We start from the raw sequence: 23,997 nt of genomic DNA, 5'->3' as shown, positions 1-23,997 counted from the left end.
GAGACATATATGAAAAGGAAGTTGTTAAGTATTTGTGGTATTTCTGGTTGTATTTTGTGACCTTTGAAAATTTCTCTTTTAAGTTCTACCGAGCAGAAATTGAAGCTCTCCATTCTTCTGGGACAACTGCAGTTGTTAAATTCAGTGATTATGGAAATTATGAAGAAGTGCTTCTCAGCAACATCAGGCCTGTTCATGCAGACACATGGGTATGTGATAACAAATTGTATTAAAAAATATAAATTACATAGTCTGTACAAAATATGTAACTCTTAATTAATTAATACCTACTCATTGCAAAGAATGCTACCTACATGTGTAGAAAAATAGTTGTGAAGTACACGCACAAAATCTCAGATTTTAGTTGTCTATATGAAACCTGATAGACATGTATTACAATGTGGTATTCTTCCTGTATAATAAATTTCAACTGTATTGTTTGAAAATTAATAATGGATCTGTCAGCCAAACAGTTTTATGCATGTTTTCTCTCTTAAAAGTTGTTACTTACTCTAGTCAACCCAATTTTTTGTTTTATTTCATGTACATTGTATGTTGTTCTGTAAGGGTTAGGAAGCAGTCATTTAAAACATATGTTCTGAAGCTTTTCACTACATGTGTATGTATGACTAAAAATACACATCTGTACCCCTTTATTTTGTATCATGATTTTATTCTTGTTTCAATGATTTCTTCTTTGCCAAATATTGTAGCAGTCATGTATGCATCAAAACCTGTTTTGTGACATTTAGAATATGTATTAGCCTTATGGAATTTGGAAATTTCAAAAGGCTTTACTAGTGAATATCATGGAAGCAGAGATACATTTTGATTTTAAAAAATATCAGGAATGCATAATTCTTTGCTGTTTACTCTTACTATAAAAGGCTGCACAAAAAATATACATCTGCATATTGATTCCTTAATGGTGAGTTGACTGTGCTTATGTTCTTACTTTTGGATCATAGAACCATGTTACTACTGCTGCAGAGGTTGAACAGTCAACTCCTGTTTCTTCCCAGTGGTCTTTTAACATGCATTGTTGCCTGTAGCTCTCAGATGCCTCTGACCTAGCCTTTTTGTACTTAAAAAAATACCCGAAACTCTTCCCAGCTGATGCATTGCTGTTTATATGAAAATTTACCCTTTTTTTCTGCCTTCTTTTTGTCCTGCTAGCTGACCTGTAATGTGCTAGTTACTTACTGTATGATTGTATTATTTTAAGCCTTTTTCTGGGTTAATAATCAGACTTTTCTTCATTTGATTACAGTTTTGAGGAGTGGCTTTTATTTTACTTTAAGCCACTAAGAATATTAGCTCTCATAGTCTAAGAACTTGGCCTTGTATTAAGACTAAGTTGATCCTGGTAGTGAGGTCCCATTTCCTACTTGATCCTGGTAATGAGGTGGTCATTTTCCCTGCCTCTTCTGCCTATGTCTGACCATGTGTTCTTCCTCATCCGTCTCCTCTCATGTTGGATTGTCAAGTCATGTAGCCACAGGATGAGTTGAATGAAATGGACCACAGTTTTGTTCCCCCAGGTTGTCTTATTTTATTTTAGAGTTAGTTTGTTAAAGCTGACACAAGGGTGGGACAATGTATGGGAGGCGATTCTGACAGTAAGTACCATAGTCCTGACATCATGCTGCGTCCTGATTGAGTCATTGAGGCTTCCTCTGTTATTACTGGAGACAAAAGAGGAATTTCCAAGGACTTTGAGCCCATTCAAAAGTGAAAAATACCTTTCTCAAGGTTCTTTTTTCTTTCAAGGTAGCCTAGTTGAATTACATAAATTCAAACAATGAAATTTCTGATCATGACAGTTACACAAGATAAATGCCAATCAACATCTTCACAGTAAACATAACTTTAATTAGTTATTTTCTGACTAATTACTCTTTTGTTGCTAGAAGGTCCTTGCAGCTATAGGATATTTGCAGAAAAAGTTGATTAGGACCCACCTCTTCACTTCTTTGTTTTTGGATGCTAAACCTATGCATTTGCAGTTCTTAATCACCCATTAATATTCAGGTTTGTCTTTTAAGCTGAACACTGTTGGCCATTTTTCTTTGTCTCAGTGTTCTTATTATATATAAATCTAGTTAGCATGCACAAATGCAGAATAAATGCTGCTTAGTTGTTTGACTTAAGATTCAAGTAACTAGTACAAGAGAACAAAACAGATTTTAAACAGACTTCGATAGTTACTTTTCTTTTACTGATCAATGCTATTGGCCCCAGGGAGCATGTATTACTGGAAATATTATGCTGATTTTTATTTCAGTTGTTCTAGATGATTTCCAGATAGCTAAATAAAGTCCCTTTTGCAGGTGCTTGGGTCCATTAATGCTGGTCACTTTTAAACATCACCTCCTAAGGGCACTGGAGTACACAATTCCCAAAAGTCAGAAGTCAAGCAGGCAAGGCAGAAGGCTGGCTTGGCATAACAGCAATCTTCTCTTGGAAATGTATCAAAAAAGGAAGGCGTATGCCCAGTGGAAGCAGGGTCAGGTGGCATGGGAGGAATAAAGTGCTTGCCACTGTAGGGAGAAAATTTGTGCTGCTGAAACTGAATTGGAGTTGAAGCTGCCAGAAATGTGGGGGCAATAAAAAAGAGTTTTTTTCCATATATATTAATGGCAATAGGCAGTGGAAAAATAACATCAGCCCATTACAGGATGAGGATGGTCACCTCACAAACAGGGACAGGGGCAAGGCAGAGATGTTTAAAACATTCTTTGCCTCCATCTTCAACACAGATAATGGACCAAGGGAGTCTCAGTGCCCTGAGCTGGAGAACCATGACTGCAAGAATCATCAACTCCCAGTTTGCTCTGGAACTGGGAGGAGCTGTTGACTCCCTCCAGCGCAGAGAGACCCAGACAAATCAGAGGCACTCATCAAAATATATGAGGTTGGACAAGTGCTAGATTTTCCACTTGGGATGGGGCAGCCCTGATTGTGTGTATATACTAGGTAATGAGAGGGTGGAAGCAGTGTTGCAGAAAGGAACTTGGGGTCCTGTCAGTGGCAAGTTGAGTCATCACTGTGCCCTGGCAGCCAGGAGGGCCGGTGGTGTCTTGGGGGGTGTCTGATACAGCATCATCAACCACTCAAAGGAGGGGATTGTCCTGCTCTGCTCTGCACTGATGTGGCCTCACCTCAAGTCCTGTGTGCACTTTTGGACAGCACAATATAGGAAAGACATTAAGCTATTTGAGAGCATCCAGAGGAGAGCAGCAGGCATGGTGAAAGGCATTGAGAGGAAGTCATGTGGGGAACGGCTGAGGTACTTTGGGTTGTACAGCCTGGAGGAGACTGAGGGCAAATCTCGTTGGGGTCTTCAACATCTTTATGAGGGGAAGGTACCTATCTCTTCACTCTTGTGACCAGTGACAAAACCCAAGGAAGTGGCATGAAGTGGCATGATTCAGGGGAGGATATCAGGAACATATTTGACACACAGAGGGTAGTTGTACACTAGAACATGCAGCAGGGAAGTGGTTGCAGCATCAAGCCTGACAGAGTTCAAGAAGCATTTGCACAATGCACTCACGCACATGGTGTGATTCTTGAGATGACTTGTGCAGGGCCAGGAGTTGGACACGATGATCATTGTCGGTCCCTTGCATTCAGCATATTCTGTGATTACACTATTCTTGATATTTCTTATTTGTACTGAAAACTTGTAGAAATACACCGTATGTGAGTTCTAATTCAGATTTCTTTTTGAAAGAGTTGCCAATACTGAGAGAAGATTTAGTAAACTCTATCAAGGCATAAATTTAGCCTATGTCTTAGAAATGATTATTCTTTATTGTTTGTTTCAGTACGGTTTATTTAGTACTCATGTTGAATTTAATTTTTTGTCCAACAAATACAAAAAGTATGCCACTGGGAGGAAGAAAAAAAAGCAAAGCAAAACATTGCTTGGGTAGTCACTTGAAAGAACAGCCAAAGTACCACAGTGACCTTATTTTGATGACATTACATATTATTTAATCACCTCAGCTTCTGGTTTGCTTTTGGCAACCTTTATAAGTGATTTTTTTGTTTGTTTGGTTTTCTGGTGTGTTTTTTGCTTTGTTTTGTTTTCTCTTAACTGTAGATCAACTCTGCCTCATATTCTCAGAACACATTGTGCTTACCACCTTAATGAAAAAAGTATAATAATTGATTGTGTACTGTCCATTACCCAGTTTGCTCAGAGTTCTTGTAAATTTTCAGTCTGTCTGACACCTTACATGCATCTATATATCTTTCTGATGGCTAGAAGATAAAGCTGAATTTTACATTAGGCAAACCAAAATGGTAGTGGGGATTTTTTTTCAATAATCACATAGTAAAGCAATATAAATACGTTTAAGAACACTAGAACTGCTTATTGTTTTTCTTAGTGCCTGAAAAAATATGTCCTAGGTATGCAATTCATAGATATTTTTAATAATAAAGTTGCATTTGGTTTCCACTATTCTAGAGTTCTTATAAGTGTCCTGTATGTACAATACTACAATACTGTATTCCAGTAGTTCCCTCAATGTAGCAGGGGTCACTTAATTAAAGAATTTTAATCTAAATAAAAAAAGGTCACTGAAATGCTATTGTAGAAGTAAGAACTGCTTGTTTTTTCTTGTAAATGATGTAAAATTATACTAACAACTGAAAAGCATTGAAAGGACCTTCCTGAATCACTTAAGTTGTTCTGTGGAAAAAAAAAATAAAGTCAAGATAATACTTTAAACTCTAAGTCTTAATTTTATTCTCTATTTTGTAGGATATTTTCCCCTTAATAAATTATGAAAATGTACAGTCTAAGTGTTTATCTTGTGACATTTTTCCCAAAGCCAAGTAAGTCTTTGCTTTGTTGTCCATTCTTTCTTTCCTTAGTAATGTCATAGGCTTTTTTCCATCCTATTTACACTACAATTATCTTTCTTTTTTTTCTTTTCTACTGAAATAGAAATAAAGAAAATAAAGGAAATAAAGATCGTAGTGTTCCCTATGTATGTATGTAGTTTCACTTATATATGTTATGGTCTTAACTGCTTGTTTGCTAAACAAGCTGCAATTCTTGCAGATTCTTTGCTTACAATTATTCTGATTCCTTAAGCATTCCAATTATGAAGCCTATAGTTTAGCTTAGTTTTCTCTTCCTGCAGTATCTTGCACTGTATTTCTGCATAAAGATGAAAGAAGGCAAAAATTATTATTAAGGCATAAATATTATACATATTCCTGATTTTTCTAGAGTTTGTTTTGTTCTGTGGAGACTGAAAATCCACTGTGCAGGTTTTCTCAACTCATTTCTCCAGTAAGGAATGAGCTGAGTAAGAAAAATAACAGGATCTTGGATTGCAGTTAATTCTTGCTGGCAGACAGTTCAGAGTTCAAGTTTGATAACATTGTGTCTTGTCACAGAGCTTTTAGAGCTCCTGTGTGTGTTGAATTACCTTAAACTGTAATTCAGGTCTTGATCATAGCTTTCCATTTCAGGTAAGTGAAGAGGTAAACTTCGATTAGTTTTCTGAAGGTATTTGAACCCCTCCCCCCCCCCCCCCCCCAGCAGTGTAAAGAGCAGTGCTGAAAACCACTAAATGGTAAAGGTTTACAACTGCTTCTTTAAGCTGGAGAAGACTTTTGCCTGCTTGTTTTATGGAGCTGTTAAACCCATTCAAATGTCTTTATGACAGGCTAATAACTACGTGAAGGATTTGGTATTGTTTCTTTGTGGCCCATAAGCCTGTATGCCCTTGGCATCACACCATGGTCTTTTTGTGTTGTGTGTAAAACAGGAAGTCTTTCCCACTGAATAATTAAGTAAGTGCAGTAGATAAATGTGTCCTGGTTGTATCTCTTATCTAGCTTCTGTCCTCATTGACTGCACGAAAACCAAGGCTGGTAACAGAGAATGGTACAGTCTACTTAATCAGTTCTAAGATTTCTGTAGAAAAAATGTCCCCGAGTATTGCATCAGAGAAGACTTTGATGTCTTTCATTCTTTGGCTTCTGTGCTGTTAGGAGAATATCTAGAATAATTTTACAGTTCAAAATAATTCACTGACTCAATTCATTAAATGAAGGGGGAGTGTTTCAGACTACTCATCTTCCTGAGTGATGGTGGATATTTGTTGAAATTAATCTAAAACATTACTAGTCTGACTTTAGTTTCCACAAAAGGCTATCTTTTGGCTTTAAGAAAGCACTGGAGATGTAGGCAGTAATTTTGTTGGGATGTGCCTGATTTTCTGTCTTGTCAAGATATCATGATTTCCCTGTCCTAGGCTGAAAAATTGCTTTTCATAGTCTACCTTAAACTTTTTTTTTTCTTACCTGAAACTTTTTGTACTCACTGAAAATATTGCCTTAAATTCCATTGCATCTTTTACAGTACACGATCATACATGCCCTACACACAGTTAACCTTCAGGTTCTCTCAGGATAATTCTTTATGTAATTATTTATTTCCCCAGCCTTCTTTTAAGGGAAATTATTTTGAGACAAACTTTTTGGAAACCACTTATCCTGATCAACTGCTAGTAAATGTTTTTCTTTAGCACTTTGTCCTCTGAGAAGCTACATAGTTTTTCAGACTTTAATTTGTTGTATCCATGTTGGAATATAGACAGATATTCACAATTTTGCTGTTCCTCTGAAAGTTATTAGCCCTTAGGTGAAACATGGTAACTTGACATTGAAAGGTGGTTAAAGAACAGCATTTTACTTTTTAATAAACTAAAAGGAGGCAAATCATTGAGGAGGTAATTTCTACCAAGTGGACATAAACCAGACGCTTACCATTTTATGGTTTTATCAAGGCATTGTAAAATATATTTGAGTCTTCACCTTGAGCATTCCATATTCATCAGACTATGAAATATTGTTACTAATTATTACCAGCTCTACAGTTCAGATTAAGGACATATTCTTCTTGGGGTTTACAATTATTGAAAATAGTCATGACAGTTAAAGCAGCACTCTTGGAACATTACACTGTTCCCTTCTCCAACTGTTAGTAATTGTAATTGCATATAATGACAATTCATTATTTGGAGACTGCATATGAGCTCCTTCCTTGGGTTATTTTGAGACTGTTCCTCACTAAATATCTTCCTTTAAACTGAGTTGCAATTTTGTTTTGAGATAGCATAGCTTTACCTGGTTAAAGTATTGTTTTTGATCCTGCTCTAGTGTGATTAAAGTTCTTCAGAATCTCATTTTGAGAATTCTGAACGATTTTTTGCTTGGATTTCCCTGTATTGCCTGTGTTGATTGCATCTGTTGAGTAAAATAAGTTAGTTGTGTAAAAATATGTGGACTGCTCTTGCCATCACTGTTTCTCTCCTGATTTCCTGGTCTCCTTCACTTTCCTGTCTTCTGAGTTTGTTCACATGTCATAGATGAATTCAAGGTACTTTAACTAAAGAGGAAATTAGAGCAATTGGTGTAGTATTCCTGACTGGTTGCTTTCTGAGGAAGGGAGACATGATACTGTTGGTTTAGTATTGCAGAATAGAAGTGATGATGAATATAATTTGTGGGGTCTGTGGGGTATGTGTGTGCGATTCCAGATCTTACTCCTATGTGTACAGCACATGTTCAATAGATATGTTACTTAATGTACTTAATTAAAGTTTCCTTATACAGCGATGGTTAATATCTGGAATGTTTGAGCATTTTTCTTCCTCGTTCGATAACCTAGAGGTGTTATCAGTAATAGTATCTAAAAAAGGAAGTCTTTTATAATAAAAGAACTAAAAATAGCTGTTTATCATGAAGGCAGTTTTTTTCAGCAAGGTGATTTGTTTTTCTTCATAAATACTAGAACATAGGAAATTACTCTTCTAGGCTGCTTTTTGGGTGGATAAGGGGAGAAGGAGGGAGGTTGCGGGAGTTGGGTTGTTGTATGTTTTTTGTGGGTTCTATTTTTTAGTTTTGAAGTGATCGTTGCCAAAGGGGAGCACATGTTTCTCTAATGAGAGTGAGAGTTGATTAATAAGAAAGCAATAAATAGATGATGCTACACAGAGCGGCTTTTTATCCATGTTTTATGTGTTCAATGTGTATGTCACACGTATTGAACATCACACATGATAGGATCTTCTAACGTTCTAACTTGGAACATTTGGTTATGCAGGCAGATACCAGGGACTATCTCATTGCTCAGTTCAGATTCTCCTATGCTTATGAAGCCTATTTATAATTGGTCTTTTCTTTTTGTGGGGCTTTTTTGATGTTTTGTTTTGGCTTTTTTTCCTTTGGTACCTATTTGGAAGTGTTGCAGGTTTGCATAGTTATGTAATAGTTTCCTATTTGATGAATTTATTCCTTCTCTTCAGCTCTTTTCTGATGTGGTCATTTTTGTTCTTCCTCTAGACTGTTCTCATATAGGACATCCACTGTGGGTCACAAGGCATATAGGAGCAAATTAAAGCAGTGGTGTTTAGTTATTGCCATAGTCCTTGTTCCTTTCTTGACAGAGCTCCCCCAGTGTCCTGTTTCAATACAGGACACTGCTGAAGAATGCACAGACACAGCTGTGCGGAGTGCTGGACATTTCAATTAGGATGTGATGGAAATCACATCATAAGCCACAGACTTTCATCAGTGTCTGGGGGGAGGAATGAAGCTGAGTCCCCACTGAGAGAGCTGAATTTTCCATAGATTCAGTCCAGTTGAAGGAGAGAGTTACTCAAGAAAAGTTCATCACTCAACCTGGAAATGGACTTGTTCCATATCAAAGTGGGAAAGGAAATACTTGTGAATGTGAGTAAATTAGTGCTATGGGGTTATTATGCAGTAGTTTACTTTTTTTAATACATGGAAAATTTTGTAAGTTTTTTTTTTTTTTACTTTGTTCCTAACTTATTGTGTAAGATGTAAAAATTTTTGAAGATTGGATGTTACAGTTTTAGGATAATAGAATTGCTTAGGTTGGAAAAGGCCTTGAAGATCATCAAGTAAAATCTAGTCTAGCACTGTCAAGTCAGTCACTAAACTATATCCCTAATTTCCACATCTACAGGTCTTTTAAATACTTCTAGAGATGGTGGCTCAGCCACTTCCCTGGACAGCCTGGTTCAAGGCCTGACCAAGGCTTCTGCGAAGATATTTTTCCTTATAGCCAATCTAAACCTCCCTTGGCACAATTTGAGTTGATTTCCTCTTGTCTTGATACTCATTACTTGGGAGAGGAGCCTGACCCCCAGCTTGCTACAACCTCCTTCAAAGTAACTGTGCAGAGTGATAAGGTCTCCCCTCAGCCTCGTTTTTTTTTCCAGGCTAAGCACAACCCCAGTTACTTAGGCTGCTCCTCATAGGATTTGTGCTCCAGACCTTTTACCAGCCCTGTTGTCCTTCTCTGCACACACTCCAGCACCTCAAGGTCTTTCTTGGATTGCAGGGCCCAGAACTAGACAAAGCACTCAAGGTATGGCCTCACCAGTGCCCACTACAAGGGGTCAACCACTGCCCTGGTCCTGCTGGTCACACTATTGCTCATACAGGCCAGGATGCCATTGGCCTCTTGTCCACCTGGGCACAGTTGGATAATGTTCGGCCCGTACCCCAGGGACTTTTCCAGCTGAGCAACTTTCCAGATAGCCTTCCCCCAGCCTGTGGAGCTGTCTGGGGCTATTGTGATCCAAGTGCAGGACATGGCACTTGGCCTTGTTCAACCTTTTAAAATTTGCGTCAGCCCATTGATCCAGCCCATCCAGATCCTTTGTAGAGTCCTCCTACGCTCCAGCAGATCAACACTCCCACCCAATATGGGGTCATCTGCAGACTGACTGAGGATGCACTTGATCCCCTCATCCAGATCACTGATGAATACATAAAGCAGAACTGGTCCCAGTACTGAGCCCTGGGGAACACCATTTGTGACTAGCCACCAACTGTTCTGTAGCAGTATAAAAAGTTCATAATGTTTTTAAACATATTTTGACCATCATCATCTTTTGAACCTGTTGTAGAACTTGCTGGATAACATGGTCTATTTTTTCAAGTCATGATTATTAACTAAAATATAGGTGCAATTCAGCAAGTTTTATTTTAAAATATAAGGCATACAAGGTGTAAGAAATGTAGAGATCCTGACTTTAATGTTAAGATACTCTCTTTTCTATGGGGCTGATCTGTGCTGTCTCATGGGCTGATTCTGTTTCAAGGCTCTTAAATTGCTGTGTCCCTGCTCTACCTGTATGCAATTTTGTTTTGTTTTTAATGAGATGTTGGTTTATATATTTTTCTTTAGAATTTTTCTGTGTATTTATGGAAATAAATTTTGCCATGTTTAACTTTCTAATTTATTTTATGTGCGGTCAGTCATTCACAAATAAATTCACATAGGTGTTTTTTTACTAATATACACCTGTGTGTGGGACTTGGGGGATTTGTATGTCAAATTCTGTCATGGGTGAGGTTGTGCACACAGCCTTCTTTTTCATGTAAAATGTCACCAAAACTCTCTTATTCCCTGTTAAGATTTTGATAGTGATTTTATGTCCTAACAGGGAAGCATTAGATAATTTCTCATCACATAACTGAGTGTTTTCTTTCTGAAATTTATGTTGGCAGGATTTTCTGTTTACATGCTAAAACAGATTCAGTAATACAGCAAATACTTCCCCTTCTATGGACTTGTATGATTTTTCTCACAAGTGCACTTTGTGCAAAGAAATTGAGTGCTGATTTTTTTCCCCAGAGTATGCAAGTATTTTTTATTTTCTGTAGTTTAGGACTGTCTGTATTACCAGCCTGGCAAAAACACTTCCAGTTTGTGGCTTTTTCCTGGATAAATGGAGAAAATCTGATGCGTCCATTCGGTCTGTGTTAATAGAATGTCTCACTTTAGTGTATAAACTTTTCTTCTAGAAATTGAAAGTAAACCTTTAAATATTTATAATTTGATGTTGATATTGCTCAGTGAAGAATCTTTTCCCTGGTGAAAGGGATATAGTCTGAATGGCTTAAATATGTACTTGTAAGGAATTTTTAAAATCCATTACTTTTTCCTGTATTGAGAACACAATGACAAATTTGCAGGAAAGTGTATCTATTTCCACACAAACTGCACAGTTCAAGTTGTGTGTTTATTTCCATGTGTGCCAGAGGGAATGACTGCAAGTATGAATAAACTGTGCAATACCCTTAAGGGGAACCAATAAGCCATCAATATGTCTGTGGGATAATCATGCCCCAGGCTTACATTATTGTAGTTGTATGGAAATCTAATCAAAAAATTGTCTATTTAAAAAATGAGTAAGTGTTTTGTTTCCACAGTTGAATCAATGAAGTAAACGAAATGTCTGATTCCAAGTTAACTGTTGTGTTGCTTTTAGTTGTCTCAGATTAAGTATGTAATTATTTTCCTTGCCCATCTATTTATTTTCTATTTCTTGATTTTTTTTTCTGGAAAATCTGCTAATTTTCTACTGCTTTCTTTCTAATATTTATTGCTTCACTTGAAAATCAGGATGTGTATGGTTTTAGCAGAATCATTTAAAAATTAGCTGGTTTTGAATCTCAGGTTATTTATATTTTCAACAGAGGAAACAGGAGATAATTCTAATAAAAATTAATAGTGTATATTAAATTTTTTCAAGATATCCAAATAATTTTATTATAAATCTAGTATCTTTAATTGATATGTAATCAGGCATCAGTTGAAAAATTACTGATCCTGAGTGTACTTCATAGAATTTTACTGGCCAAGAAAATACAAAATTTTCTGAGGTTTGGTTAATGAAAGTCAACAAAATATATTATTATTATTAATTTATTTCAGATGCTAAAGAAAAAGCTACTCAGGGAAGGATCATCTTGAAGGTATTATTTGGAACACGGGAAAGCAACAAATATTATGGAATACTTCCATGCCACTTAGTTTTACATACTTAGAAGCATATTTGCTTGTGACCCATCTGTATTCAGTGGAGAAAAAGACATATTCTCATAAGGATAATTTCCTTTTCCTAAGTGGAAATAAGAGTAACACTGGGTATATGTTTTATTGTTTTTCTATTTAGTTTTTAAAAGCTGTTACAGCAAGTTTGTTGTAAGGTGGTCAGTAGCTGTTGAAATTGACTGTTTTTGCATTAGGGAAATATTAAGTGGTTTTCTCTCTTGGATAAAAGGCTTTGTACAGAGATTATTTGTATAGTACATCAAATTCTCATAGAATTTGAGAAACAGTGAAGGAGAAAGACATTACTAGTATAGTAGATTAAAACATTTTGTAAATGGGTAGAGATTATTCTGGCTGCATGTAGAATGGCCACAAACAGTAATTGTGTAGTTTCATTTCAAAATCACAGGGTGTTTTTAGTAAATCATGCGGTACCACATTGCAACTCAGTTTTATCCCTTTGAGGACAATTAAGTTTTCTAATAGTTGCTGTGATACATTTGACATTTCCATTTCTGTCACCACTGTTTTACCTAACACATAATTTTACCAGAGTGAAGCTAGGGCTAAAAACTTCAGCAAAGCTATTGCTGGCTGAGACACAAAAGTCAAACCAGAGTTACCTATGGAGGACTGTACATGCAGCATATATAGGTTTATACTCACGTATCCGTACTAATTACCTAAGGTTTGCAAAGTCCGATATGCAGCAAGGTGCTTACTGGGTCATGAGGTTCAAGTAGGAGAAGAACTTGTATACCCTTTAAATCCTTTACAATTGCTTATCCTGCATGTTCATTACAGGCAGAAGATAGGGCAGAAATAGGGCTGAGTGTTTATATTAATGATCTGATGTCAGTGAGGGGTTAGCTGTATGCAGATCTAGCAGTATAACCTCAAACCCCACTTGCTCTTCTCATCATAATTTAACTCAGGAATTTGAATGCCCATAGGCCCAGTCTAATACAGATGTGTTGTACACGGGAAGAAAAAGTGAGCATCTGCAGGCTAAAAAAAGGTTACTCTGGGAGAAGATTACTCTGTGAAAGGAACTGATATTTTAGGTAAGAAGCCTATCTTGCAAAGAAAATTTATGAAGAACAAATATGTTGAATTATTCTACAGTAGACACCTCAAAAACAGTCAGTACTTTATTAAGACCTTTGAAAAATCTACATTAGTCATACTCCCTCTTTTACTTAAAGTTTTTACACCTCATTTGATAGTAATTTTTGAAATTACAGCCTGAAACCACTCTAAAGTTGTATAATTAACCCTTTCCCCCCGCCCCCTACAAATCCTGCTTCATTCTTAGTTATTACATAATTCAAAGAATCAATTTAAGTATTCAGATAAAGTACAAGTTCCAGAGAATACTGTAAACACTTCAGCAATTTTTATTTCTTACAAATATAGGATATATAATATATTGCATATCAAATAATTAAAATTTAATTACATTTAGCTATTTCTAGAATACTTTTGAATTTCTAAATGTGGCCATAGTATGAGTTTTCTCTGCTTTCTTTTTTTGATTCATCTGGATAATCTGTTTCTGATTCATCTGTTTTTGATTGATCCAAGCGCTGGTAAGTAGAAAATGCAAAAACCAAAACAAGGATTCAAGGAGCTTGACACTGGATGATTAGGCAAAAGAAGCAAAATCTGAGAAAAGAATTTAACCAAGAAAAAAGAGATCACTTGGTGTTTTAACAGTAGGAGACAGCTGTTGCCTGAGGAGTGGGCAATGCAAAGAGGCATTAAATCTGGATCAGGAAATGGAATTTGATATGCACATGAAAGGAAAAGTCATTTTACAAGGAAGTCAACACTCTCTTTGTACTGAACCAGCAAGTTCCCCATGCATTCAGTGTGTGGGTGAAGTTAAAGCTACACCTTAATTAAAACAGAGGTTTGACACTACCTAAATGGAAAATATCTTCTGCTTTCTTTGCCTTCTGTCTCCTCTGTCCCACAGTCCCTGGCCCCACACTGCTTCTACATGCTGCTTCTTCATGCCTCCCTGCACTGGCTTGGGTGTTCATCCCTTAATAGCCCACAGAGAGCTATAATTGAAAAGCTTCAGCAGAAGGCCCCAGTGAATGGAGCAGAATTTCTATCTGTAAGCAGTAATAGACAGAGGTAACTACTTTGTAAGTAGCAAAAGTGCAGGAGCTGATCAGCTGTGACTTGCAACTGCTTCCTAAATATATGTGAACACAGCATTCAGCACAGCTTTTTTGTTGATGCATAAGTTCTGTCTGGTTCTTTATTGTAATCCTTTTATTCATACTCAGAAGTTATGTATGTATGAAGTATTCACTTCAAATGACTGCGTTTTAAAAATAAGTCTCTAACCAGTTCTTTTGAATGCAATGAATTTTGCAGTTGAAATTCAGAGAGAAAACTTTTAATGAAGTATAAATTTACTCTGCTCTAATATTGTTCATTAGAAGAATAAATAGTTTGGTGAAGTATGTTAAATGCTGGATTTATAACTGTATTCTGCAGCTATGAAATCCATTGACTTTTTTATGTAAAAGCAGGCTGGTAGTCACTTGGCTGGATGGAAGTTACTTGCTGATTCACTAAGCTCAGCTGGTCAAATGTGGTGGTACAAGCTCTTCAGAGTATATGGGTCCAAAATACAAGAACTGGCTGCGCATATGTTCCCATTTTACCCTTCTTTAGTTGTGGTTCTTATGAGATGGAAAAAAGCCATAAAAAGTTCTCTCTTTTCTTATGAGATGGAAAAAACCATCAAAAGTAACAGCAGATTTTTACAGCATAACATTGAATGGAAGATGAATTTTTAAATTACTTATCCTTCCCTGTTTGTCCTTTTTAAAAGTACCTAAAAAATGCTGGCATGTTCCACCCCCTGTCCCTTCATTCTAATCTGTTAGTGCAGAAACGTCTTTGTGCATTTCATTGTTTGCATTGTGAACCTTTCCTTGCTTTTTCCTATGGATCTGACAGTTTGTCCTGTCTTTAACAGTTGTGCTATCATTTAATCTCAGTGTTCATAATGCGAGGTGGGCATTGTGTAAGTCCTAACAGAGTCCTCCTGGAGAGATCCTGGAATTTTAGATAAATAATGAAAAATAAGCTGAAGTATGGAGATAATAAAATACATATGTTTTTAGAGCAGTGTGCTAATATAAAGCTTCTGCTGATAATAGGAGGACAATGAAGATGCTCTAAGAGAGATTTGTGGTCACCTTTGCTTTATAAAATGTAATCTAGATCTTATATGGATAAGAATAATTTAGAATAAATCCCAAGCAACTGATAAATTGACAGCAAGCAGTGAGAAAGATTGGAAAAGTAGAGTTGATAGCAAAATGTGTGACCTAACTGCAGTTATAATGGAAGAAGTATAGACAGATAAAATTTTTTGGCTGAAGAACAGAAAAAAAAAAGGAAGTGAATATAAGATATTCACTTAGTTTTCATGTAGTTTTCACTTAGTTTATTCATGTAGTTTTGTCTACAAAGAGTGTATACTGTTCCAGAAAGTGGCAGTTTTAGTAGGGTGGAGAATTTTTTTTAAAAGTGAGATAAAAGTCCATACATTGGAATTAATTGTTTCTTTAAGGTAGTAAGAAGTTTCCTTAATATAGAAATACAGATAAATAGGCTGTGCCTGTTTTGCTTGAACAAGATTGAGAGTGAAATCTTAATGTAGGCAAGGTGTCCAGAGGTTGGAGCCAGGCTCTTCTTGATGGTCCAGCCAATAGTTAATGGGCATAAACTGAAGCACAGGAAGTTCCACTTGAATATGAGGAAGAACTTCATCATTGTGCAGGTGACCACATGTGGGAATAGACTGCCCAGAGAGGTTGTAGACTGTCCCTCACTGGAGATATTCAAGAACTATCTGGACATAATCCTGTGCCATGTGCTCTGGGATGACCCTGCCTGAGTAGGAGGCTGGATCAGATGACCCCCAGTGGTCCCTTCCAACCTTATCCGTTCTGTGATTCTGTGGAAATAAAATGGCAATAAATGGTGAAAGATCAGCAGTAGTGAACTGAGGGTCAATGATTAAGAAATTATGACAGAAAAGAAATTCAGTTACTTGTAAAGTAAGAAATTTTTAATGAAGGTATGACTTGGCAGATTGTCATTTTGAAGAACATTAGATCCATTTAGGATCAAATGTGAATAGGTAAGATCCAAGAAATGACAATGTGTCATCTGATGAGAAGATGGCAGAATTCAACAGGACAGTCAGTAACTGTGTGTGGAGCCACTGTGCATAGAAAGGAATCAGAGAACATTTGAAAAGTGTTCTGTTACTAATTTTTAATTACCATTTGCTGAGTTGCTGAGCTCCACATTATTTAGAGCCTCAAGAAAGTAAATGTGATTTCACATTTCACTCTTGCCTATTACAGTAAAATTTCTTAATTTGGAATGCATGCATGTGAAGCTTTTAATTCACTGTGTAAAGACAATTGCACCAAAATAGAAGTGCACAAGACAAATACTGGTTTTAATTTGGCTTTATTGAGTTCAAAGGATCAACAACATTAACCTTGAGATTTGATGAAGATTTGCTGCTGTAGAAATTAGCTTTGATGTGCTTACCCTCAGCAAGAGGTTGACTATTACAGCTGAGATGCAATAGACTGAACTATTTAATTTCTGTGCTATTTTCAGCTATTTCATGTTTCTTAGAGTATACCAAAAGAGCTAAAGGTATTTAGACCACTTTAGACATTTAGCTTCGTTTTTAACATTTGCTGCTAGTGCAGCTTGCATTGTCCGTGATAGGAAATGATCTCATATACTAAGTTGAGTATTTGAACTAGGGCTAGCAATATTGCAAACTGTGTGGACTTTTGTGTTAGACATCTAATGCTCTATTGACTTTTTTTTTTTTTTTTTAATCAGTGTCTCTGAACCTCTTTATATGAGGGAATTTATAGTACTACAGGTGGTAAAAGAAGTACAAAAGAAAGGTTTTATGTCAGAACTGTTTCTCAGCCTTCAGCTACAGTGAAACTAAGAGATATAAATCAGTTATGCTGCATTCAGTGCTGAAAATCTGTTTTCTTCCACAATTGTTTCAGGCTCTATGTAGTAATGCTTAATCTGGAAATATAGCTGTGACCACAGATGTGCCCTCTATATAGGAGACCTTACCATGAGGAATATGGTTTTTTGTAACTGTTACTTTAAAAATACATGTTTATTCATATTCATACAAATTTAGAAAGGTTTCTTGAGTAAGATCTCAGTTTTCACAAAGAAACTTAAACTGCAGGTTTTCCTTTTTGTTGCTTAAAGTGAAATATTTTACTGCTTTGACTTGCTTAATATGTTATGTGCATGCCATACTGACAGTTACTGAGTGTTGGAATTGTTGATAAACTTCTAATGAATCAGTCAATGCTCTTGCTTTGTGTTGCTTTATGTTCCTATGTTTTGAATAAAAGGGACTGAGAGTTACATATCCAGTACTTTTTCATAAAAGCTAATTTCTTCCAGCAAGTTCCCACTAGACCTGGTGTCGGCTACAGTATAAAGATATGAAAGAAATTAAATCAAACCCATTTTTCTGAGACAGCATTTGGCAATCATACTCATTCTTGGCAGCTTTTTTATTTTTTTAGCCTATAATTTTTTCTTTGACATACACTTTTGCACTCTTAATATTTTTCTCTCTCTTCAATGTGTACCACCTTAAAATATTCCACTAGATGAATGTTTTTCCATTCAATATTTATTGACCAAAATAAATACGTAGTTATTTTAATCTTTGTAAATAATTCTCCAGTATCTTGATTTTTTAAAAATTTATTATTTTTTCACCCCTGAATTCTATATACTTTGTGAATATCTTCCTGGTATGAAGATGCTTAGGAGTAACTGAATATTGCAAAGACATTTACCTCCCCTCTCATTATTTAGAGCATATATTTATTATTGCTGCACATAGAAAATACATCTCTAAATTCTTCACTCTATTTGTAGGCTTTTTTCATTATTACTGCATCATAGATTTTTATCTAGTCTTTCGAATGTGTGTATTAAGCATGCATATTTCCCGGTGCTGTTCCTTGTAATTCTATTTCCTAATACTTTTATTTCATTCCACACACATTTGTGAACTCCTGAAAGTAGATATTCCTCTTGCTGTGGCAGGTTATGAGGTTATTTTGCTTCTTGAGTTTGTTGCATGTATGACTCTTGGAAAATAATTTTTGTTTAATATATATGATTTTTTTTCTTCCCTGCAAATATTTAATAAATTCTGTTGCCCTGGGGATTGAGTTTTGAATCTGCCAGCTTGATTTTGTTAGCTTTCCAGGTTTGAAAAGCCCACTCCCATCCTCGCTTATTTTAGTAAGTGGTCATCAGCAAAGAAGCAGCAGTTGCTATGTGTGCATGGATTCACCCTGCCATGTATATGTCTGTATGTGGTGTGTGTATGTATGTGTGCATATACCAACTCATGTATAATGCATTTTCCACCTCTTTCATTCAAAACAATGCTATTTACCCACAGGAGGAGGAAGAAGAAACGTATGAGCAAACTCTAGAATTCCGCAGAGGAGGTGATGGTCAGCCACGGCGGTCCACACGACCCACTCAACAATTTTATCAACCCCCCCGAGCTAGAAACTGATTAATAACAAAAGAAAGGTAAATATAAGGTACTGGTGCTTTATATATTGGTTTAGATTTGAAGATAAACAAATCTGCATTGTTCTGTATTTTTCTTAGGGATATTTGTATATTTATGATAGAAGTTGGATATCTCTGTTTCTCTGCATTTTCTGTCTTAGGAGGACTATATATCTGTGGGAAAGCAATAAAAACACTTCAACAAATATCTTTTGGCTTTTTCTTTATGTCAAGACTCATATAATCTCAGCAAGTTTTTTCCTGATGCTTTTTCACCTGAGAACAGCAGCAAGATTCTCTGATTCACATACATTTGAAACAAGCTTATTTGAAACTGCAGGCAGCTGCAGTCCCTGCTGAACTCAGGACTGTCTAGCTCTGTCCAAGGTCCCATATTCTACTTTTTATAAGCCATTTATGTGATTAAATATCCTTTTTGTTATTTTGCTTGCATGAGAAGGAGAAATATAAAATCTGTGAGTTCACCATTAGATAGGGAGATGCACAGACAAAGAACATTGACATACTCTGAATCTTGAGGATATACTTGCACCTATACTTTATTAATTAACAGAAATTAAGGGATTATGTATCATCCATACAAAAGACACCTGCTACATACATTAAGTACATAAATCAACCAGATTAAACAGTTACTTTAATTTCACTGAACAAATCACATAAGCTGTCCTGCTTTCATTTCACTGGTTGATCTTCTAAATCTTTAATTTACAAAAGACGATCAAAAGTCTATCCTGACTAAAGAGAGCTTTGATAAGTCACATAATATTTGATGCACACCCACAGTGTTTCTTTATCTTGAATCTGATTTTTTTTACTAGCCAGTTTGTTTTTACCAATCTCTTTTTTGTTCTTTTCATTACTCCAATCCTCCATGTTTTGTTGGCTTAACACCTGCAGCTGATCTCTGTACCTTTTGATATTTCTGACATGCAATAATATATGATTCTTCTTTTTAGAGTATATATTCAAATGTATTTATCATTTATGGCAGTACTAGCAATGTAAGAGAGGTGATAATTAGTCTATTTTTACCAATATAATTTGAATTTCTATTTTACTTGTATCAATCACTATTAGTAAACATGTCCTGAGACAGTTCATGCAGAAATTATTCTGGAATATGCATTAAGCGGAGAAGCAGAGTTTTAACCAGCACAGTTGGCCCTGAGCAGTGTCTGGTTGATCAGTTGCATGAGAGATGTGAAGTGTACACAGCAGCCAAAGCCAGGGAATTTTTTTTAACTTAAATAATATTTTTGTTATTTCTCTAACTTTGCAGTATAAATCTGGAAAACTCTACGTAGCTTTGGTCAGCTATGAGGCACCAGGGAGAGTGGTAGTAACTCCTGTATCTCAAGAACAAGTTACTTTTTGGCAGATAAGGAACAACCTTTCTAAGGCACAGATGATTTTTCCTTGCCTAAAGTATAGGTGTTCCTATACTTTATTTTAAAGATTATAATGGGATCCTGATTTAAATGGACAGCACATCTGGTATCAAAACTTACCTGGTGCAGAAAATAAGCCTTCACAGCTTTTCCTTTCTATTGGGCTTTCCCAGAAATAGGTGGTTGGTATAATCAATTCTTCACTGGTTTTAAATGGAGGAAGAAAATCAAACACAGTCTTTTTCTAAATTGTTTTCAGTTTACCTGAACTTGTGCAACAACATAGCTTTAATGTCTTGACATATAAAAGTTCAGGAATAGTAAATGTCGCTAGAAGTGGATTTCTATATGGATTCTGCCTCCTTTTAATTTCTTAGGTCTTTTGAGAGCATGGCATACTGTTCTTACTTCAAGTTTTTAATAACCTGTTAAATGAAAACAGGATTTATTAGGGAAGTTTTAAGGGATCCAGTGAGACATAATTTTACCAACTTTCCACTGCAGGATGCTTTACCTCTTCAACAGATAATTTATTAGTGACACCTTTACTTACTGAAAGGGAGTATCTCTCTATTATGTGAACTAACTTAATGTCTTTTTCTTAAAGAGGTGGAAAACCATTGATGACGATTATTTTGTGTTATAAATTGGTAAATTCCATATAATTTTAATGTTGTTTGTGACATTTAAAATTCCAAGGGATCTTGTTCTCAAAGGCAAATTAGGCAATACTAAAACTGGACTTTGCTGGCCATATTTGTATTGGGTATGATAGGGATGTATCAAAGATGAAGCATGAGGTCCATACAGTCAAAGTATCAATTCATATATAGAACCTTTTAGATCTACCTGTATAATCTTGTGTCACTTGACAAGGAGGACTTACTAATGCAGTGGTGCAGCAATGCAGAAATGAGGCTGTACTGCTTCCTGGATTAGTGTTCAGCACACTCATTCAGGTGTTGAATTTGGGCATGCACATCTGGAATTAGTATTACCAAATAATCAGTTCAAAATCTTTGTACTGCAAGGGGTCTTAAGCAGAAGGTTCAGGATTTTAAAATTCTGAGTTGTTTTTTAGAAGCGGAATTTGGATCAATGGAGCTGTTGAGTCTGGGAAAGAAAAGTGTCTAAAGGGATCTTATTGCAGTATTTCAGTATTTGAAAAGGGGGCTTCTAAAAAATATGGAGAAGGACAAAAATTGCAGACTTGCGGGAAGTCTTGACCTGGTGATTTTTATGAAGACAGATAAAGTAGAAGTATGGGATAGTCAGTACCTCACTGTGGTTGCAGTTGACTTAGACATTATAATTTATTAATATCCAGCAGTGTGAGGTGGAGATCACTAAGTCAGCATTTTAAGTCAGAGGGAATTTTATGTGGGTATGAGTCAAATACTAGGTTTAACAGGTCTGTAAAATAAGATACTCCTCCTAGAGAGTCAAGATACAAGAATTAGAATCTAACAATAATAAAAATACAACCTGAGGCTACACTTTCTATATAGAATATCTTTATAGTATGAAATCAAAGGGGAACAAATAATCAGAAATAAGTGTTTTGAAGGGTCAGACCTTTTGGACGAGATTGAAAGAACCTATGAGTGTGTACCTCTAAGTGCTTGGTCCTTACGTGCTTTTTGGGTCTTCCTTTACTCCGTGACACGACTAATCAACACCTTGTCACATTTGCTATAAAATCTGTATTGAAGTCCTTAACAATGGAGAAATTGTGGTTTTGTGAGAGAGAAGTCTTAACCAGAAAGTGTTCTTTGTATTAGACCAGTCATATTTATTACATTGAAGTGCAGCCTTCTGATTTATTCTTTTAAAGAATTGTGTCTCTGTAAGTACTGAAAAGCAGATAGTCATTCTTTTGCAGGAAGAAAACAAAGTGATAGTGAAGCCTATGTTTCACAGAGCTCAGGCATGCGGGCTACTTATGGTTTCTTGAGTGCCAATACTTTTTGTCCTTATCTGTTGTATTTTAGTTTTTTTCATTTAGAAACCTTCTTGGAGTCGTGGGGAATTCACTGGCAGCTCCCAACTTGCTGAACACTTCTAGAAGAAATTCTGGGGTTTTCCAAGCAGCAGGATGGAACAAAGAAAGCTCATGTGAGCAGAAGGAATTTGGACCTGCCACCACAAAAGACTTTTTTAAAGTTCTTAGTTAAATGAAGCGGAATACTTTTTACATATGAAAGAGGCAAATTGTCATTGCTACCATCAATAAAACCACAGTGCACTATTCTAGTCTTTGCCTTGTATTCTTTTTACTGAGCCTCCATTGTTAGTTAACATAATAATGTATAATGATTTTTTCTTAATTTTGAACTGATTTGACTTCTAATATTGCTTCTAGTAAAGTAAAATTAAAACATATTTTCTCAAAAGCTGACAGGGTTGGGCATTTCATTTAGATTTTTGGTTAGTATTAGTGAAACATGTTAAAAAAAATTCAGCTAATTGTACAGAAAAATTCTGAATAGGCTTTTGACTATGTTTTTCTGTTTATTTTCCAAATTTGCTAAAAGACAAATTATAGATTTGATTATTGTGTTTTTCAAGATCTGTGACCAGAGGGTTAGATGGGAGAAAGAAAGAAAATAATCAGTTTCAATAGTCATTTTCTAAATAATTTGAGGTAAATATTTTCTTTATAGGAATATTTATATTAAAGAAATAGAAATATTTCTAAAACATACAGAAAAGTCATTTAAACAAAAAATACTGAAAGATGCACATTGGTATTTTAAGCATAAATATGTGTATAAATGCACACGTGCAAGCTGTTGGATAGTAAGTACTAACTTTCTTGTAGTTAAAACTATGCTTTCATTGCTTCATATTACTAGAATTTTTTCAATTGTCATTGATGTTTGAAAGAATCTTATGTCAAACTAACTTTCATTCTAAGCTGTATCTTTGAATCTTATGTGATTATGGCAAACAGTTGAAATTTTTTTTTTTTTTTTAGCTGAGAAGCACTCAAAATCTAGGTAACATGCAAATCCCTTCTAAGCTTTACGCTGATCATTTAAGACTGAAATAGCACATGTGTTTTAAGGTAGTTTTGTAAAGATAGAATTATACCTGAGAGATGTATTGATGGTATAAATTGTACAGTTAATTCTGCTAAATTTCTCTCTGAGTGCTCATACAAAACTATTTGAATAGAACCTTGTTTATTTGGATGAGAAGAAGTTTTATATTGAGGATGTAACTGAATGTATCTGCAGTACAGAATGTGGATTATCGTCTGAATGCAGTCAAATCTTACCAACCATATAAACTTTTGCAGAATAGTAAGCAACCAAATGTTTTGCTGTCTTAATGGATCCTAAGCAGCTTCTTCATAATTATGATCAACCTTATTAATAATTCTAAAAAATTTTGCAAGTTTTAAATATGAGCTGTACAATGTTAAATTTTCTCACTATCAACTAATACACAACTAGTTTTATGAAGTTTGTTAGATTTACATTAGAAAACACTTTCCAAATAGTAGGAAACATCCTGGTCAGTTCTGCTAAATTGTGCCAGCAAATAAATAAACTGTAGATCTGATACATTGCATGTTGGATACTTTACTTCCAGAATTATTGCTAAGACCACTGACATCAGCTGTTCAGCTTCATTAAGAAATGCAGCCATAACATTTTTTTAAAAAACTGTTTTGACTTTCCTTTGCAAATAGAATGTGCATTAAACAAGCCCTACAGTCAGTGTACCAAAGCAATTTCTGAAATTAAAATACCTTTTTTGTTCTTTAGAGCTTTCATTCTTGCTGTGAACTAAATAATGAAATAAAGAAAAACTACGATCTGATTTAGTGAACTTTAAAAAATAATGCCTAGTTATGAAATTTTAAGACTCTATAAATACAAAGCAGCATTCTTCTCTAGTGGCTGTGGCATTCTGAAGTTATGACATGTATTTTCAGCTGTAGGCAAATCAAATATCCTTGAGAATGTTATTTTTCTTTGTGAAACAGTAAAGACAATTTCCTGGTCTTTTTACTGGGGCTGTGAATCTCGAAAGCCA

At 35.6% G+C, this 23,997-nt stretch overlaps 1 protein-coding gene across 3 annotated transcripts in view; it reads left to right on the top strand.

Annotated features, from left to right (window-relative positions):
• TDRD3 (tudor domain containing 3) overlaps positions 1-22,201 on the top strand; it is a 91,925-nt gene extending 69,724 nt beyond the window's left edge. For 2 of the 3 annotated variants that reach the window (XM_012569789.5, XM_030271628.4), the window contains 3 exons: positions 84-209; positions 18,423-18,559; positions 21,945-22,201. In XM_012569789.5, coding sequence (XP_012425243.1) covers positions 84-209; positions 18,423-18,542 — 246 coding nt within the window. In that variant the 3' untranslated portion in view covers positions 18,543-18,559; positions 21,945-22,201. Of the gene's footprint in view, positions 1-83; positions 210-18,422; positions 18,571-21,944 lie in introns of all 3 variants that reach the window. The other variant, XM_030271611.4, reaches the window with a different exon arrangement.
• The last annotated feature ends 1,796 nt before the right edge of the window (positions 22,202-23,997 follow it).

The sequence above is a fragment of the Taeniopygia guttata genome, chromosome 1, assembly GCF_048771995.1.
Source record: "Taeniopygia guttata chromosome 1, bTaeGut7.mat, whole genome shotgun sequence".
Taxonomy (NCBI): Eukaryota; Metazoa; Chordata; class Aves; order Passeriformes; family Estrildidae; genus Taeniopygia; species Taeniopygia guttata.
This window is presented reverse-complemented; position numbering and strand designations above follow the sequence as displayed.